This window comes from Nestor notabilis, unplaced genomic scaffold, assembly GCF_000696875.1.
Source record: "Nestor notabilis isolate BGI_N333 unplaced genomic scaffold, ASM69687v1 scaffold16010, whole genome shotgun sequence".
Classification (NCBI taxonomy): Eukaryota; Metazoa; Chordata; class Aves; order Psittaciformes; family Psittacidae; genus Nestor; species Nestor notabilis.
In genome coordinates this window covers 37,453-56,885 of record NW_009912594.1, presented here as the reverse complement: position 1 = coordinate 56,885, position 19,433 = coordinate 37,453, and the positions used below count along the sequence as shown (strand labels likewise).

The window sequence follows — 19,433 nt, the reverse complement described above, 5'->3', positions numbered from 1 at the left end:
TCTTTGATCACTTTAGTCAAGCAACACTGAAATCCTCAGAGATTTGAAAAACCCAAACTCAATCTCTGGAGGAAAAAAATGTCCCAAAAAGTAAAAAACAACTTGGGCATGTTTAACTGGTACATTCTACAGTATGATCTGCATTATAGATTTGATAGATTTTAGAGGCAAGCAATGAGAAGGGTTTAAACTAGTTCCCTGAATATGAAAGGTCTGTTGGCTTATATTGAAGTTAAGTCATTGGTATATAGCATTCAGTGGACAAACATCCACCATCAAAGGATCCTTTGGACAGCTCTGCTAATAGCCTGAATTGCTGTAAGCAAGGAAAATGAGCCTCCATACAAAGTTGCTTGATACCTCCATGTCCCATGACAGTGAGCAATGGGAATAATTCCCCAATAGCTCCATGCTCATCCAGCACTGTGGATCGCTCCACTGGCACAGTGGTTTTTTAAACAATATTTAAAATTACTACGTGGACTCCAGGTTTGTAAAACAAGCTGTTGCAAGTCAGAAACTCAGACTTCCTCTCTCTCTGACTTGAGTAAAGGCATACATCTTCTTTTCCTAACTATAGCAGAAATATGATTGGCTGCTGTAAGCCAGCTACCATTTCATGCCTGGAAACAACATACTGCGTGACACACAGAGGATGTGATAGAGCTGGATAAGGTGTTTGTCGTTATGCTTGAGTTTGTCCTAAACACACAGCAGGCGTCTGCTTTGTTATTGATAAAGCATCTCTGGATGCAGAACAAGTCCTGAACAGTCCTGTGACTAAACAGTTTCTCGGCAATTGTGTATGGTGGGCTCATATACCATGCAGAGCAAGAAAGAGAAGCTATATGCTCCTCAGGAAGAACATACAGACACAGGGCAGGGATAAAAGGCACTGCCCAACTACAAAAAGCCTATTTTATAATAGCTGTGATTGTAGATCTAGAACAGTGGCACGATGACCATGCATACAGCTAAGTGGTAGCCTCAGCTGATAAACACTTTACTTTTGTGCTACAAGAGGTGCTCTGAACCTAGTTCAGAGATAGTGATCAAAGAATCCGCTATTTTTATCCTCAGCAAAAGTTGCTCTGAACTATTCGCAGCTTGCGCTCTATAAACTCATGTACCTGTTACATGATCAGAATTCAGCCTACCAGCTTGGCTAGCAGTAGATAAAGGGGGTTATAACCACAGAGGTTTCATCAGGGAAAAGTACACACATGTTGCCTTTATCATCCACTTAAACCAGCAATCTGTGTTTGCAGTTACGCAAGACAGACAGCACTTCATGCAGAATGCGTACTGAAGAGTTCATGTATTTACATATATGAAAACATACACACGCTAGATCTTCCCATACAATATATTAAGTCATGACTGCCGGTTAATCTCTTGTTGACTCATGTAGCCCACAGTATTTCAAAGTGAACAAATCATTTTTGTCTCACACAGTACAAACCCAGCTCAATTTACCAGCAGTGTGGTGACAAGCATAGAGCTACTCATATTTTTTACAGTATTCTTTTACCATATATTTCCTACACAGAGTTAGCTTTCACATCTACAATGGGTATAACCAGCAACCTGAGCAACTTTTGGCTCAGGTAAGCTAGTCTAAGAGCAGTTGCAGGTCTACAATAGATATTAAATCTTCTTCTTATGCAGCACACTGTTTGTTGGTTCCACAGCAGTGAAGCGTCTAGCCCTTCTTCAAGTTTTCCTCCTTGAAATGTTGTAGTACCCTTTACTCTTGTTCTTAAAAGTTGAGGAAGAGCAAAAAGACAAAAAATAATCCAGATGGTATTATCGTGTTGTACCTAAGGGTCGTCATCTGCCCTCTGAGATACTTTTTTCTTTCTATCCTTCAAAAGACAAGGTTGTTTCCTCTCAAATCCATTTTCATGCAGTACATGTTTGGTTTTGCCAGACCAGTGGCACTGGTAAATACTTGGAAGCTGTTACAAAAGTTCAGTGAAGCCCATGGCAGATAGAGGAACACTGTTTATGAGATAAAATGATTAGCGCAGCATTTCTGCAGAGCTTTTGGCAGGAAGCAGGCACTGGTTCAATTAATAAAAAGAAAGGCATAGATGTGTGACTGTCACTGTAACTTGGTAGCTTCCCGCTCAACAGCATGCACAGTGGATTTTTTTCTAGGGCAGATGGGGATCTGATTCCCAGGTAGGCGGATCAGCAGGAGGGATATAGGGGCTGGGCAGCCCAGGATATACAACAGCATGTAAAGACACTCACAGGCATGCCAGTGACAGTTCACATTCAAGTTGCATCTAGACGAGTCCCTGTGATCTATGTATATTGATCTCCTCTACAGAAAGAATTGAGTAATTTAAATGACATCACAGGATGTGGCTGCCCCATCCCTGGAAGTGTTCAAGGCCAGGTTGGATGGGGCTTTGAAAAACCTAATGTGAGACGTCCCTGCCCATGGCAGGGGGATTGGAACTAGATGATCTTAAGGTCCTTTTCAACCAAAGCCATTCTGTGATTCTGTGATTAGCAGTTAACCAATGGCTAATCTGGCCTTGTACAAATTTGAAGAAGCTTTTGAAGATACTACCCAGGTGGCCCTGCATGCTGGAAAAACAGGCATTTCCACACATCTATTTGTATTCAGGTACCAGAATGAAGTGCCTTAGACTCAGCATTTTACAATCTTGAACAGCAAGATGCTGAGCAAAGTACATAACCGCAATAGCTTTAGCAAATATATATATAGCCTAAGAAGAGATTATAATTTAACTCTACAGAATCTTTTTAATGGTCATAATAGCTAGGGCAAGATTTTCATTGTCACGTCTGATCTAATTATTCATTTAACATCAGCAGCCCACTGAGAATAAATTGAGAATTTATGGAGATTCCCTTAAAAAAATGTCATACACTCCCAAAAGAGCCTAGCCAAGACCTTATGCAAATAGTGGGCTCTCTTAATGTCTTTTGCTATCAGAAACAGTTGCATCACGTCATAGATTTACTGCATACCTCTTACTGTAAGAAGGGGAAAAAAAATAAATGCATAGCCTAAACAATCTAGTCATTTTGCCAACAAAGAAATTGACCTTTAAAAACATTGATCTCATGACAAGTTCCCAGCATCTTCCAGCAATAGGAGAGGTTAAGGCATCAGGGCTGGCACAAGATTATTCACTTACCTTCATGTATAAATTGATTTGTCTTTTTTTTTTCTTTTTGCAATCACTTGTCTAGACTGATGGATTGGGATGCGGACATAATACATACTAAAGCTGAAGAACAGAAGTTTGTTTCAGAGGGATCACGGGGACTATAGGGGTAGCTAACGAAGTTAGTGCCTCGTAGTGACCAGTGCCCAGTGACCTTGGAGTTCAAACACTTCAGAGCAAAAGCCTGTGGAGATGAGCAGGTGCCAGGTGAATTCATACATTACAAATGCCCCAAAGCAACAATCATCTATTTAGAGGTTTCTTTTTTTGGACTTTGGGCTATGTCCCAGGATGCTCCTTGGGCATAACCTTGAAATGATCAAAACCTGTGATTTTATTCCTGAAGCTCAACCCATCTGTCATCTAAATTGTTTATTAAGCCTATGTGCTTCCTCATTTTCAAATTAACTGTATCTGATATAGGTTACAAGATAAGGATGATTTCCTTATCTTTCTGTTTAAGAGCAATAATGTTTCCTCACTTCCCATTAAAATAGCCAGTGTTAGTCCTATGAACAAAGAAATCTGAGAATGATCGTTAAAACTCTAAATACAGACATACTCCTCATAGAAAATCAAAGCAGACGGCAGGCTGACAAACACACACACACCACACACACCTGAAATGCCACTGTTTTTAATGCAATCTTTTAGGAATTGAAATACAGGCTCAAACATGAACCTTCCTGAGCACATTTTTTAATTAGAAAAGTATTATCCCTGGCTTTGCAGAGAGGGAAAATGTGACATAATTAGCAAGTAGTGAAGTCAACACAAAATCTCTCACTGGCTTCAGCAGTTACTGCATTGAGCACTCACTGACATGCCAGAACTCTGCCACAGCAACTCAGCTGGCAGTAAAACTCAAAGAGTTCTTGACTCTGCTTCAGAAAAATCAAACTTTTTTGAGAGGTAAATTCCAGGTCTTTTCCTGTAAGTCCCTATGGAATACTACTCCAGAAAAGTGAGAGAAGGTGTCACATGCACATCTCTATACTGTAGAAAGGATTTTTTTCAGGGCTCAGGAATTTATTAATTCTTTGGAAAGCACTGTGTAAATCTATCCAGATTACTGAATGGTTTACCATCTATCAGCCCCTTTCACTCCCATGTCACAGGATAAGTTTACAGGTTTTTATGGTGAAAGTCAGATATTCCAGCCTGTCTGAGCATTTTGTTGTGTAGAAGCAGTTGAGTTTCTAAATAAATTCAAACAGAAGGGAATGGAGCAGAGTATAAGGAGCTTATCTATGTAAACCAAGCATAAGTGTGTGAGACTTCAAAGAAGAGAGAGAAAAATACCATAGCGCAGTTGGAAAAATCCTTGACATAAACAAGAGTATTAGCAGGACATGTTTGTTCTTGACCTGAACAATTTAATGTTTCCAAGCAGGGAACATGCTTTCATTAAAAATAGGCATTAATTCTAATTCTTCAGAGATGAACTTCAACTGATTTGGAATTCAGATAAGCCTTAAAGCATTCACATATTTGAGGATTATCTAAATTTTTCCATAACTGGGAGTCTCGTACTTCTTGGCTTGCATAAGGCTGAGCTTACTGTGCACACCAGGGACTCTTTGCCATTCTCTTCTCTGGCCCCTTAATCACCCTGTATGCTGGGTGAAGAAGGGGTGGTCACCCCTTCTTTGGGGTGTTGTGTGTCCCCTAGCCCCCAAATAGCCTGATGCTATCTCTGTATTATCTATGTAACCCTACTTTTTCTTCCACACCAGGATTCCTAAATTTCTTGTTCTGAGGAGTTTTAAGTGACTCTGATTAGTCTTTTCTTGCAGCAGGGCTTTTATGCTATTGCTCCATGCTAAAGCTCAGTGTTACACCTTGTGGCTTGTATCCTGCTAGCAGTCTCTGGGACCTGCCCTATTTCTTGCTCTTCATGGCAGCTTCCCTACTCCTTCAGAAGACCTTGAGTTTCCCAGTTCCACTTACTCTTCAGTGTTCGGACCCTTGTTATTTCACATTCCCAGATTTTTTATATGGGATAAGTTATTCAGCATATCAGCTTCAGATTCCCACTGTACAGAAAAGGTTTAACAACAATAGACAGACAACACTTGTTGGATGCTCAGCAGTTACCTATCCCCTTTCTCCTTTTCCCTCCCACAACCAAGGGAGAATCGTTCTTCTCAGCCAGCTGTTTCAAGTTCCTGAGCCCTCCCATACATTTTATGGAAAGTATTAACATACATTAGCAAATACATTAGCATAGGTTGAGTCTGAGCATTGGTTTCACTAGGATGTAATAATTTACAATTAGGTTCACATCGGATTTTAATAGAGTTCTGTATAAATTCTAGATACTCCAGATGCTCCATGGCCTTCCAGATCAGAGAAATAACAAAGATTTTTATTTTACCTTCTCACTGACTCCACTTCTACCTTAGAATGTACAGAAATAATCTAGTTATCTGCAAAATGTGTGAATGGAGATTCACCATCACACAAACTCTAAATGCCCTTCAGAATGGTGCCCCTGCTCAGAGTCAAAGGATCCCTGTCTAGGCTATACATGGGATGGTGAGAGCTGAAAAAAACAGCAAATGAAGGACAAGAAAAAAAAATTATATTTGAGGTTAGAAATTTTCCATGCTCCTTATTCACTTTAAAAGCCAGCTGCCAAAAGATCAATGTTATAAAAGAGGAAAGTAAAATAGCTAATACGGACAGCTGCAATGTACTATCCCTGTAGACCTGAGCTTTCAGAAACTGCTACCTTGCAGGAAAAGCTAGGAAAAATAATTGTTTTTTGAAGTCATTCTCCCTTAGGAGAGCAATTTCACATGTAGGCAGGTGCCGATATCATTAGCTCCTTTCTTTCCTTGCAGAACAGCTGATAGCAAATGACAGGACAGCCTACTTGCACTAGAACACAGATAATTTCTCTTCCTCGCATACAAAGTGTTACTGCTTCAGAGAAATATTTATAAACAATGTGAGCAAAATAATGAAGTAAAATGTCAATGCACAGATCTAAGAGCGGTATTTACCTTTCCAAGATCTGAATGCAACCCACAAGCACTAGATTGCAGCATGATTTGTTACTGCTGGGCACCTTGAATTGACTTTCATGTGCATGCAAAGTGAGAGTAGAATGCTACCTACGTATCAGCCTGCTTTGCTGTAAGTACAAAGGGCACTTTGATCCCAGTTCAGGAGATTACTGTATTATAGATTTTTTCAAAAACCAACTCTGCCTGAATAGAACAACTGCACAAAGCAGCCTGAAGGCATGAAAACCACTGGAGAATACTGTCTTTGACTTCTTTCTAGGACCTTCATCATAACCCTATTCAAGTTAAGAGGCAAAATTGCTTTTTGATAGAATACTGTGAAATCAGTAAAAACTAAGTGTGCCAGCTCCTGAGAACACAAGTGTAGGCTCAGGGTGGTTTAGGACATGGGGAGAAGGAAATGACAAACAGAACTATTTCTTTGTCTCTCAACTAGCATAGGCTACATCATCAACAATCGTTATGTAATGCAACTGGAGAAATCCAGCTACGCCATGCCCACACCCCCAGCTGACATCTCTCAACTTATGTTGGGGCTGAGTTCATCCCTGAGAAACATCTTACCTAAAGTTACATTTCAGAGCACAATAATGACATTACCAGCATAACAAGAACCTGGCAATTAGAACATTAGCTATATGTTACATAAGCTACCAGTCTATGCTAGTTGCCTTGGTTCCTTCTGAGTACATGGTGCAAGACAGGACTCATTTCTCTTTTCTGAGATCTTTGTCTTCCCAAGGGGACAGATCTCTCCATGTGTCTTCCTGGTGACTAACAGGAAAACTCATTGTCTACCTGAGGATTAGGCAAGATGAATTCTTAGGAAACCTTAAGATGAAAGGCAGATGTTTTCAGATCCTATTCTATGATTCTATGGTTTAGTGGTGGACTTGGCAGTCCTGGGATAAAGGTTGGACTTGATGATCTTAAAGGTCTTTTCCAACCTAGCTAATTCTGTGATTCTGTGATTTTCAACAAGTAGGAGAACGACTTCAGAGTCTCCCAGGATGGACCATTAGCACTACTTCAGCCAGACAATGAACAAACTCCATCACCCTTATACTGAGTCTGCATCTATCTATATGTGGGAACTGGTCTTCAGAAAACACTGAACACATTGAGAGAAACATAGAGGAGGCATGGAGGAAGCACTGGGGCATGATCACGCACAACCTGAGGGCAAGGTAAAGAAGATCTCCTAGAACTGGTTGGATTTCTGGGCAAACAAAGGTCATTTGTGTTATTTTCTGGAGGGCTTTCTACGAGTCTAATCTCCCCAGGCAAGGGTCATGTTTGTATCCGTTACTTATTCTCTTTACTCTAGTGATCCTGCAGTCCTTCCATTGACTGTAATGGCAGTGATATTCATGGACTTACTCTAGGATTGGACTGTTTACTAAGCAAATAATCAGAATCAGCAAATTTGGAGTCATATGGGCACCCAATAAGCAGCCTGTTTTGTTGTCGGATTTGCTATAAAATCCCAAATCCCCACAGCTCCTGGCTGCTGGCACCAGGACTCACTAACAGCAAACAGGATGGCCTTTCACTCTGTGCTCTTTGTTTTCTTAGCGGGACTGGTATTTCTCTCTGAAGCTGCACCACTGGTGAGTGTCCTTTTATTCAAACTCAATCATTAATGATAATCGAGATTTTCTAGATGGCTAGCATCCTCTTCATCCGTGAAATTCTATAACCATTAGGCATTGCTAGAGTGTTATGTACTCCAATTTTTTTAAGTAGTTTCTTCAGGATTCTTAAAACTTCTTTTTTTGCCATTTATCATCTTTTCCATGATATTATGAAAGGGTCACAAATGCAAAAGGTGTGACCTTTTATTTCTCTCTGTTTCTGTCAGTTCATGACTCATATCCTGTATCTCCAATATAGAGGTAGCTTTACCTCTTTACCAAACAAGTGATTCTCTAAAGCACTAAAAAAATACTTTTTAAGTATGACTAATTATAGTATAACAAAGCTCAAGAAGCAAATTCTTTCAGCCCTAGGGATGTCATAGCTATTACTTTGTTGGCTTCCTAGGCTAACATAACATACTCTGCCTGCACTTAGAACAATTTACTATTTTCTTACTTCTGACCTCATTAAAAATGTGTACTTTATAACATTTTACCAGGGCCATATGCAATTCTAAATATTTATCAAGTAATCTGTTTGTGTGTGTCTGTATGTGTAATAAGTCATCAGTATAAAGCTCTAAGATAGTCTGCTTTAAGAAATAGAAGTTTGTGAACTAGCTTTGAATACCATTTGTCAAAAAACTTGCTTTTAAGTCAACATTAACTGTGCAATAAGAATCTATCTTTTCTCTGAAAGAAGGTTTTCTCAGGGCTGCTGAACAACTCCTATTCAACCTCTCCTGCTTTCCCGAGGTCTCCCATGGCTCTGTTGATTCCAAATGCCCTCTCATGGTGAAAGTGCTGGATGCAGTCAGAGGAAGTCCTGCAGCTAACGTAGCTGTAAAAGTCTTTAAAAAGGCTGCAGATGGAAGCTGGCAGGATTTTGCTACTGGGTAAGTTATGTGGTCTTATGGAACCATTTTCAAGGTGCCTCGGTCAAACAATTGAGAAGTAAAGGGAATGGAGCTCTGATTAAAAAAGCCTTATGTTTTCTAGCACCTGTCACACTATCACTGCTAACAGCACATTTATTCTGTTCTAAAATCCATCAGATTCAAGTGGAATTTGTCCATGACTGAAATATATGCCAGTTGCAAAAATATATTGAGATGCTTCTTTTACCAGTGTAAGGAATAGGTTTAATAATTAATTTTTATTCTAGCGTGAATACTATCTTTCATTTCTATAAAAAGAAAAAAAAAACTTAAAAGCCTATTTACCGGAATTTTGTAGGTAATGAGATGAACCTACTGTTTTATATGCAATGGATATAGAGTTTTATTTTGCAGCAGTACTCACATACAAAATTCTCTCTGTAAGATTTGACTGTACGCATGTAAACAGTAAGTACATTAGTCATCTTCTGCTGTTTAACAAACATGCTGGTTGGAAGAAACTCCTTGACCAGAAAGTTTTAAGGAGTCCCATGGTGACACAACACAGAAACATTTGTTTGTGGCTATTTCTATATATCTGCATGACTTTTGCTAGAATGGCAGCTTATTACCTACAAAGCATCACCGAGGGGAAGGCAATAATACTATTCTCTTCAGTCTGTGGGAAAAGTATGGTAACAGAGGAATACAGTTTACTAAAATTCAAATAGGTGAGATGATACTCAGGCATTTAGGTTTCATTGTAACAACTCATATAATCAGATTTTTAAATCAATCAAGAGAAATCTTTTGTAACAGCAGGATATTCAAGCACAGAATGACAAGCACAAGCATAGACAGGAGCCACCAGAGCATCTAACTGTCTTTCTTTTTCTAGGATTTTTATAGCATGATTTACATAAAAGCTGCAGAAAAAAAACCCAGAGAAGACTACAAGGAGACAGATACCTTTCTCTCTATCTGAAGGGTTTCTTTTTCTAAAACTCCAAACAAAATTACTTTTCCCCACTGAAAGGGAGCAAGATCAGGAGACTGAAGGAGAAACAAACATCTCCACTCCCAAATTTATATACTATAGGGAACAGAGAAACACCATTTAGAAATGATACATTGTTTTGAGTGAAAACAGAGACGAGGATAATGTCTTGTCTTTAATGAATATTTCTGCCATTATTAGAAAACTCAGATTATTTCAAATGCTTTGTCAAGTGCTCTTGATTATATAATACAAAATACAATTTACAGAGGAGTAAGGTAAACGCAACATTGGTGTTAAATGCCCTCAGTTTTGTGGCATAACAGTGCTTTCTTGTTCAATTTGCAATGCTGGTCTCAACAAGCCCAAGGAGACAAATCCTGCAGTTCTTCTTAGCCAACCTCTGTCAACACTTTAGGTCAGCACACCCCTGAGAAAATCAAATCCCTTCTTCTGAAATATAAATTGAGATTAACCCTGGGCAAATGCGAACACTTTGCTGGGGGAAGGCAGTGGAGGAACATTAAATCACAATTTTTATTGCAGGTGAAGATTTTGATCTTTCCCTTGACTTGCATCTTAACAAAGGTTTCTTACAGTGATACCTTTGACTTTAGCTGATGACACTTGTTTGAACTGAGTTTTCACATTATATTTCTTATTTCTCTTTTTTTTTTTTTTCATTTAGGAAAACAAGAGTTTCTTTGTGTTAAAGCAGAACAGAATCTGAATGCAATCAAAGAATACAGTCTGTAACTACTCCTGTCAGGTTAATAACATTTGTAATTTACCGTACCTAGCAGATGCATATGGAAAAAATATTTTGTACAAATATCTATTAATTTATTTTTTTTTTACCTTTTTGTTTGTTTGGTTTTACTTTAACACATTTTAGGGAATTTAGCAAATGCATCTAGCAACTGGTGAATTTGGTGTAATAGTGTTTAAGAGACAGGGAGGAAGTTTGCATAGCAACTGCTAACTTTATTAAGAGGTCTATTTCAAAATTAGTCTAACCAAAAATATTCAAGAAGAGAGAACTTCAGCTGAGACACATTCTGAGAAAGGCCTTAGGGCACAGAGACTGGGAAGCATGTGATTTGGGTTCTATATGAGCTCCTCCCTAGCTTTGACCCTTTCACTCCTCACATGTTCTTGGAAATCTAGGTCTTATCAAACAGATCAAGAGTTGCATTCACCAAACATAGTTCTCATGTGACCTACGTTGTAAACCATAAAATATGACTGCAGCATATTTGAGTGGCTTACCCACCAACCTTCTTCTTTTAAAAAACCTCCAAAATAATAATTTATGTTCCCGAGATATTTCCTCAGCAGTTTGCATCTTAACAGAGTTTATCTGAGTGCAGTATGTAGCCCAAGAGTGCATAAAGACAATGCATAGGCTGTGTAGATTTAGCCTAGTCACAATATATAACTAAGGTCCAGACAGTGAAAAAGTGCATCAGGATTGCAGTCTAAACTGGAACCGTAGTAGCTTAATCAGTGGTTTGCAATTTTTCTGCTGGAAAAGTACAGCTTTTTTAACCTGACCGTCCATCTTGCAACAGATGCTGGCAGTCCGCATCCTATTAAGAATAAACAACCATACTATATTTACTCCTTAACTCAGACAGAAACACAAGTGTTTTGTTCAAAAGGAATTGCTTGCAGCATTTTGCTACCAGGACTGAATGCAGGGTATCCTCTGCCTTGTGCTAATCCCATCCAGGCTCTAAATTGCACACTGTCCTGTTGGCTGTCAATGCAGCAGTTATGCTGAATGCTTTGCTTGTGAGACCACTTGCATTGAACGACTATCACTTAGTAACTAAAACGAAGTGCCATTAACTCCTGGTAGTGGGCCAGAGTCTCAAGTGAACTCTTGTTTCCAGTTTCTCAACTGTTCTGTGTAGTTAACATCTGCAACTCTAGGTCAGCACTCATTTAGGGAAAGCACCTTTCAAGATGCATCCACACTTTTCTCAAACTAAAACTTGTTTGTATGAACAAAAGATTTTGTGGTAGATACTATTTTTCCTTTTAATTGGTTTGTATCTAGACTATTCAACTTGTAAGCAGATGTAAATGAACTCCTCACTTGTACTCTGAACACCTCTGCAGGATCTTAGCAAATCTGTTTCACGGTTTCAAGGACACTTGTCAATGAATTCTTCCTCCTTTTACTTACTGCCTCTTATTAAAGCAATATAGGTTAAGCCAGGAAATACCAATTGAATTAAAACAGGTGTGTACACTTCACAAATTGCCTGTGAGCCATATTTCAAATAGGGCTTGGGTTCTCTGCAGGTTCAGTCTACCCTGGATACAGTTGATTTCACTTGTATTGGACTAGTGAGACTTTTGTAAGTTTTCAAAGTGCTGAACTTGAAATATAAGAAAACCTGAAAATCAGCATGGGAATTCCAATCCTGCTGCTTCTTAATTTAAGCAAAAGCTCTGTCATTGAGACTTTTTTCATCCACCGCTATTAACCAAAGATAACAACTAAGATGGAGGAGGCAACATCTGGAGAAGAAAAGCTGCAATAGCACAACTGATTGTGTCACTGCTTTCTCCCCTGCCTCTCTTCCTCCTCAAGCTTTTCCGTTTTCTGTCTGGACAGTTACTGTTGCCATAAGACAGGAAAGTTCCACTAGTTCTTCAAGTCAAGGCTCTCTTCATTTTTCCTTCAACTACATCACGTGGTTATGAAATGCTATAAATATCAAATAGATATTTTAAAGGGAAAAAAAAGGTTAAGCAAATCAGAAATAAAAGGAGGAAAAAGAGATAAATGGGGTTTAGCAGATAAGTACACAGATATTTAAACAGCTGTCACGCAAAACTTGCTCCTTTTCAAACAAATAGAGTGCAATGCCAGCTGTATTTCCTTCTTGCTTCTGGACTTCATTCATCCACATATTTTTGTTAACAGCTGAGTACATAATGTCCCTCAGCTGGGAATTCCTATTGTTCATTTACATGGCTCCCAGTGAAGAGATCTGTGCTCTTTGACCAAGGCACTGTAATTCAAATTAATAAAATCTTGATGTTAAATTGCTTTTCAAAGACATTGCCATTCAGTGTCACATAAAACTGCATCTAGGGTAAAACCTATAGCCTCAGTGCTAATAACTAGAGAACAAAATAATTTTCCACTAAGATCTCTCTTCTCTCTTTAATTGTAATTTGAGATCTGTCATCTTGCCTTTCATCATACCAATCCTTTTCCTAAGCCACTAACATGTGATTCCAGAGGGCATTTGGTACAAGTTAAACATGGTATTAGGAGAGGGTTCTTTAACTTTAATCTCTGCTATAGCAACTGAAATGAGCAAAAAAGCTAGCCAGCTTTGAATTGTGATGTATATGAATGTTGGTAGCAGGGACAGGCTCTGCAATACAGAAACATATGCTACATAAAAGGAAGGAAATATTTCAGATGATTAGAAACCATTCAGTGTAGAATTTGGCTGTGCAGCACCTCTGCCATTTAATATTCCACATCGACTGTTTCTGTTTAGCATCTAAATGACAGTATAAAATATTTAGTGTAGATATTTTACCATTACAGGAAAACCACAGAGTATGGGGAGATCCATGAGCTCACAACAGAAGAACAGTTTGTAGAAGGAGTTTACAGGGTTGAGTTTGACACCAGCTCTTACTGGAAGGGACTTGGGCTTTCTCCATTCCATGAATATGCTGATGTAAGTATCTGCAAATATACCTAATAACCTATATATTGTGTAGTGGCATCAGTTGGAAAGAACAACTGCAGTTTTTTAATACTAAAGGAGTGGCATAATTCAGCAAAATGGTTCATTGCTATCTAACACTGGGCAGATAAAGGCATTATATAGCTGGCTGAGCCAAAGGAAGTAGCTAGCTTCTCTGCAGGTATTGACACAGCTCTTCCAAATGGAGCTCTGCTCACTCACCCATTCAGACTTGTAGGAACCTTTGTTCAAAAAGAGCCACATTACTCAAAAGCACACATTGTTTAAAAACTAAGGGGAAAGAAAAAAGAAATAAAACTCTGCTTTTATTGTTTCTGAAGGAATATAGGCATTTGGAAACCCTAATTTTATAGGAAATATATTATTCTTTAATCAGATGTATTTCACCCATCAGTCCCTGAAAAACCCTGAATTCTAGTATGACCTGTAATTACAGGAAAGGACAATTCTTTCTGATGTGCCTTTAAAAAAAAAAAAAAAAAAAAACAAAAAAAAAAGAAAAAGATTCTCGGTACTGAGATATGCAGTAGGAAAAAAAAATAGACATAAAAATACAAAGAAATAACCATAGTGGGAGCAGAAAAGTTGGCTGTTTCATCAACACTCAAATTTCATAAGCTGGCCAGCAATATAATCGTGCCTTGTGCCTCCCATTGCTTTCAGCCCTACACTGATTTATTGCGTGCTCTATTCTATTCCATTTACCTAGCATTTCCAAAAATTTTGTTTAAATTCTTCAGGCTTACTCTGTGATTAAATTTAAGCTTCCCCAAATGAAGTAGTCTGGAATGGCTACAGTTTGTGTTGTAGACACATTTTAAACTCTCAGTTCATGAAGCTCTGTGAAGACTAAAACAAATGACTAAGGCCCAGGTCCATAAAAGTATGAGGTGCAGCTTGGATCGTCTAGGTCAAATAAACAATCCTCAAAAACATTCCCTAACCATTTGGATGCCTGAAAGTTGCTGGTGCTTACAGAAGGGCTTCAGCTAAGAAAGTGTTTAAAATCACCTGAAACTGTTTCAGCTAGGCTGTTGATGAAGACTTCCTTTGACGTAATAGCCCACAGGTCAACAAATTAATCTAGGAAGTGGGCAGAGTTCAATGACTGTCTGTGTACAAGGTAACTGAAGCCTACAGTCTTCATGTCAAAGCTGCTTAGACTTTGGCAAGGCTGGGATGTAGGAGGGAACTCTCTAATCCTCTTGGAGAAAGCATGTCATGGTTCAGAAAATGGATCAAATATTAGACTAAAGAGAGACAAAGAAAGTGGGAGCTTAAGCCTGGTAATGATACTTTCCTGGGAACTAGGTCCCAAGTTCAAGGGACGGATTTGGAGAGCAGCAAACCTGAATCATCTTAGGACAAGGATCTCTCCTTATTCTGGCAAGTCTAGCCACTCAGTTCTTAATGTAAGAACTGTCCCATCATCAGCTGTGTTAAAAACAGGAGATAGGCACTGAAGTACAGAAAGCAGATTTGGGCTCCAACTGCTCACGTTGCTTGGACACCTAACACAGAGGTCACTGGATGGGATTTCATCTCTCTGCCTTTCTTATTGGTTCTTTGAGATAACTCCCCCTCATCCTCCCATTCCACATCATCAACTATTTTGGATGACTTGGGTGTAGGCCTCTCCACCCAACTTCACCGCAACCAAGGCTGTTTGTGGACCTCACTCCAAATCTCACACAGTTCCCAGCCTTCAGAAGTATCACAAAGTAATGGGGAGCATTACCCTTCAGAAGGGTAAAATCACTGACTGGACAGAACAGGCAAAGTATTTTGCAGACAAAACAGAGTGTGCATCCTTAATCTTAGTAAGGTAGTTTTGAACATACATTGCTTATTGTGATCACAAGTTTTCTCTTTTCCAGGTGGTATTCACTGCTAATGATTCCGGTCACCGCCACTATACCATTGCTGCTCTCCTCAGTCCTTTCTCTTACTCAACCACTGCTGTTGTCACTGATCCCAAGGAATAAACATGTACTGTCGTTACATGAACACCCTCCTCTGCTAGAACTATCGTAGGCTTTTAGGAGGAAGGTTTTTCCTACTGCTAATGCATAACTTTTTGCTACATTAGGGGTTTTTTTTCCATTTTGTAACCTTGCAAACTTCAGACAAGTCAATAAAATGTTACTTCTTTAAAACAATTTTGATTCTATTCATTAAGTTCTATTGTGTTCTAAGGTGTCATGATTTGTGTTCAAGTGCAAAGGACATCTGGAGAACATGCATGGCATGGCATTTGATTTGGTTCTGTTATCTTAAAAAAATCTCACCAAATGAATTGGCTTAAATTAAGAAAGTTATAAAGTTGCATTATCTTAAAAAATTTTGACCAAACACACATACTCAAAATAAGAAAGTCATCCATGCTACTCATAGTTTACACACAGAAGAGACAGTCAGGCTATCAACTAGGTCATGGGGTAAATAAGAGAAATTCTGAATACCTAGCAGCAGAATAAACAATGCCGAAAGACTCTTGAAATATAGATACGCAGAGAGCTGAAGGAGTTAAAATATGTTGTAACTTTACTTAAAACTTCAGGTAAGCCTCAATACTGTGTTGTTTCAAGAGGAAAATTTGCTGCTTAATCAATGTAGGAAGTTCTGAAGCAATTTCAATTAGCACCATTTTTAACAACTTTGATCTTTAACCCAGCTGGCTCTTATTCAGATGCATTTCAATTAAATCTCTAATAAGTCAAATTTCCAGTTGTCCTTTAAAAGAAGTCCTAAAATAGAAGCAACATCTTAAATTTCTCTTTGTATTTTTAGAAACAGGAAAAGGTAAGCTGTAGAGCGACTGTGATTCAAATAATGTTGTTGATAAACCTACTGAAGACTTCAAGGGCTTTCACACTGATTTCTGTAGACTCATGGCCTGTTGTATTTAAAATATCATAAAGCAGAGGAATTGTTTTTTAACAGGATTACAGAAACTACAGAGATAGCTACTGAAATCATGCCATTTAGAAACTATCAGCCTTCATCTGCCACTGACATTGGAGTTTATCTCTACACTTAGAGCCTTCTGGAATGACTGCATACCAAGAGAATTCACAAAAAAGCTTACCTTTGCCATTTCACTATCTGGTTACTTTGTTCCCCGATTTCTGGACACTACCATAGTTACACAACTCTGGACACTACACACAGTTACAACAAAGTACAAATAGTTTCAAAACAGCACCTATTTTAAAGCATGCAGATTTCACAGGGTCCTGCTATTCCTGGGGCTTAAAAACCAGTAGGTTTGGTTTGCAGTGGCTTATGCCCAACCCTCAAAATAGGACAAAAGTATGTTCATATAGGTGTAGTCATTAGAAAAACCAAAATCAAACCAAAAAACTACTCTGCGCATATTCATCCATCTGGTGACAGGATAAACCTAGTAAATGAGTGAGCACACGTGTTCAACCAAAGATCAGAATGGTAAAGTTTAATTTCAAGAAGTAACATTTCCTTAAAATGAAGCAGACTTGAGTTGTACTTGAACTTGTACTGAATCCAAGGGAGAAGTGAAGTGACAAGACTTAAACCACTGTGTAACTATGCTTCAGAAATGGGTATATAGGTATCTGGTTATCATGCTGGAAATGAAAAGTATCATTTTTTCTTGAGGGGAATGCATACAATAACTAGAGCCCACACATTACCCACTTACCTTTTATAAAAGGTGGGGAGAAGGCCACCACAGAGAGAAATCTCTTAATAGATAAACATGGGGGAGTCAATTAAGCCAAGCCACAGAGAAATCCTCACTGAAACTGAAATTGACTAGTTGGCAAGAAGTTTGTATTTCTCTCCATTATATAAGGCCTATATAGCACTAATTTCTCAACAGAGACAAATAAAACAGAATAGACATTGTTTTCAAGAAAACAGATACACTGCAGTTGAGATAGGCAATATTCACAATATTTCCATAGGCAATGATAGCAGACACTTATTTTTGCAGACAAGGTTCATGTTTGTATGGGTTACTTATTTTCCCATTGTTTACCAAGTAAATAGAATGAATCAGTATGTTGAAAGTCATATGGGTTTCAGATTAGAGGCCTTGATATAAAAATCAGAGATCCCACCAGTTTCTACTTGCTGACACTGAGACTTCCTAGTTGTAAGCAAAATGGCTTTTCAATCTGTATTTCTTGTTTTCTTAGCTGGCCTGGCATTTTTCTCCGAAGCTGCACCACCGGTAAGTGTCTCAGGATTCAGGTCCTTCATACTACGTAGTCCCAGCTTTTCTTCTTTTTATACTTTAATTAGTATAAGTGAAAAATAGATTATTCCATTTTATTGCAATTCTTTTGATTTCATGGTATGTATTGACTATGGTTCTCCCCTACTGGTCTTTTTCTGGTCCTTCTTTCTCCTTTTCTAGTGACTAGTGAGAAGGTTACAGAAGCAGCACTTTTCATTAGACTCAGCAACTACACCAAAAACAGTGCAAGACTTGAAAGGAAAAAAATACCATATTCACAACACAAAAGCCTTGGGCCCGTTGAAAAGAAACTAATAGCCCTTATAACACAAAGAACAAAATCCTGTCGTGAGGGATATAATTTCTTCTGGTGAGACCCATGCTGGAGAAATGCCTTCCCTAGTCCTCTTCCTTTCTGCTCTACCCACTACAGTTCTATCCCAAGCAAGCAAGAAGAGATCTCAACACTCATCGATGCAAGCAAAGAGCAGAGCCAAACCCAGGATCCCACTTCCAGAGGGCTCATTTATTCCAGCAAGGCAAGCCAGAGACAGATGTTTCAGCCTGAAATTCTCCTAAAATTGACTTGTCTCTCTGCCTCCCCTCCTAGTTGTTCTTCCTTTTCTGCTCTGATCTTTGGGAAAATGAATACCTGACCAACCTTTGTGAGGAAGTAGACTTTCATTGAGCTCCCAGGGTGTAAAAGCCAGGAAAATAAGTGGTGGCACTAGAGCCTCTCCTTGCCAATGCCTTAGAACACTAGTGAGGAGCCTCTGCATTCCAGAAAGGGAATGGAAGGAGTCAGGGCATACAGGCAGTATAGATACATGCAGATGTATTGGTCTGATATAGGCCAGGGTTCCTGGCCGATGGAACACTCAATACGTCACAGGCTGTAAGAGGGGATGTAAGAGAGGGCTCTTAGTTTGTTGATGGGCTTTTACCATCAACATCACAATTCATTTTGCAACGATTAAATGGAGATCAATGATTGTTATTTTGAGATCATCCCTGATTAGTACCTTCCATAAAGCTCTATCTTCTCACTTTTCACCTACAGACTTATGTAATGGAAAGTCAAAGTCCTGATTCAACTCTACAATAATAAAGACATAATCATTGCTTGTGATGAACATGCTGGGAGTGAAACCACAGCCATCCCATCTTGGAAGGAAGGCTTTCCTCTCCTATCCCCGCACAGCTGCCAGGGGCTGACAAATCTGATCCAACATGAGGAGAGACTCCTTATGTGGTGCTTTTCAAGTTTACAGGAGAATGAAGATAACTCCATGGCAACAAGACATCACAGGCTCTCAAATCCAGAAAGTTGTGCTTGAATTACCACTCCAAAATAGAGTTGACAGATTTTTAAACATTCCTACTACCTTTGGAGTTTTAATTATTTCCTGTGGAGGTCACAATTTAGTTACAACTTCATGCATCATGGAGATGAAGTGTAGCTAAGCCATGCAAGTAGAAAACCAAAGAGTGTATTCACACACAGCCGCAGTGCCTCCCCACTGCACATAGGCATACTCCTGATGGCTCCTGAATCTTCGTTCCTAGTTCCACCCAGTATCCAGCCCCCAGAAAGCTTTAGGCCACATTTCCGCAGTACACGGTGATGTTGCTGAGAAAAATATGGTATACTCTGTAGATCTAAAGAATAACAGTGCTTACTGCTTTATTACACTCCATTGAGAACCCTTCTTATAATATAA

The 19,433-nt window shown here is 38.9% G+C and overlaps 2 protein-coding genes across 2 annotated transcripts in view; both read left to right on the top strand.

The window, feature by feature from the left end:
- Window positions 1–6,257: 6,257 nt before the first annotated feature.
- Window positions 6,258–15,652, top strand: LOC104410176 (transthyretin-like). Its single transcript, XM_010020276.1, is given in 6 exon segments — window positions 6,258–6,296; window positions 6,299–6,347; window positions 7,814–7,848; window positions 8,632–8,771; window positions 13,328–13,463; window positions 15,371–15,652. Coding segments are annotated over 6 exon segments (507 nt in total). The 3' UTR covers window positions 15,479–15,652.
- Window positions 15,653–17,601: 1,949 nt separating this feature from the next.
- LOC104410175 (transthyretin-like) overlaps window positions 17,602–19,433 on the top strand; it is a 6,073-nt gene continuing 4,241 nt past the window's right edge. Inside the window, exon 1 of the mRNA XM_010020271.1 lies at window positions 17,602–17,706. Coding sequence (XP_010018573.1) covers window positions 17,638–17,706 — 69 coding nt within the window. The 5' untranslated portion in view covers window positions 17,602–17,637. The remainder of the gene's footprint in view (window positions 17,707–19,433) is intronic.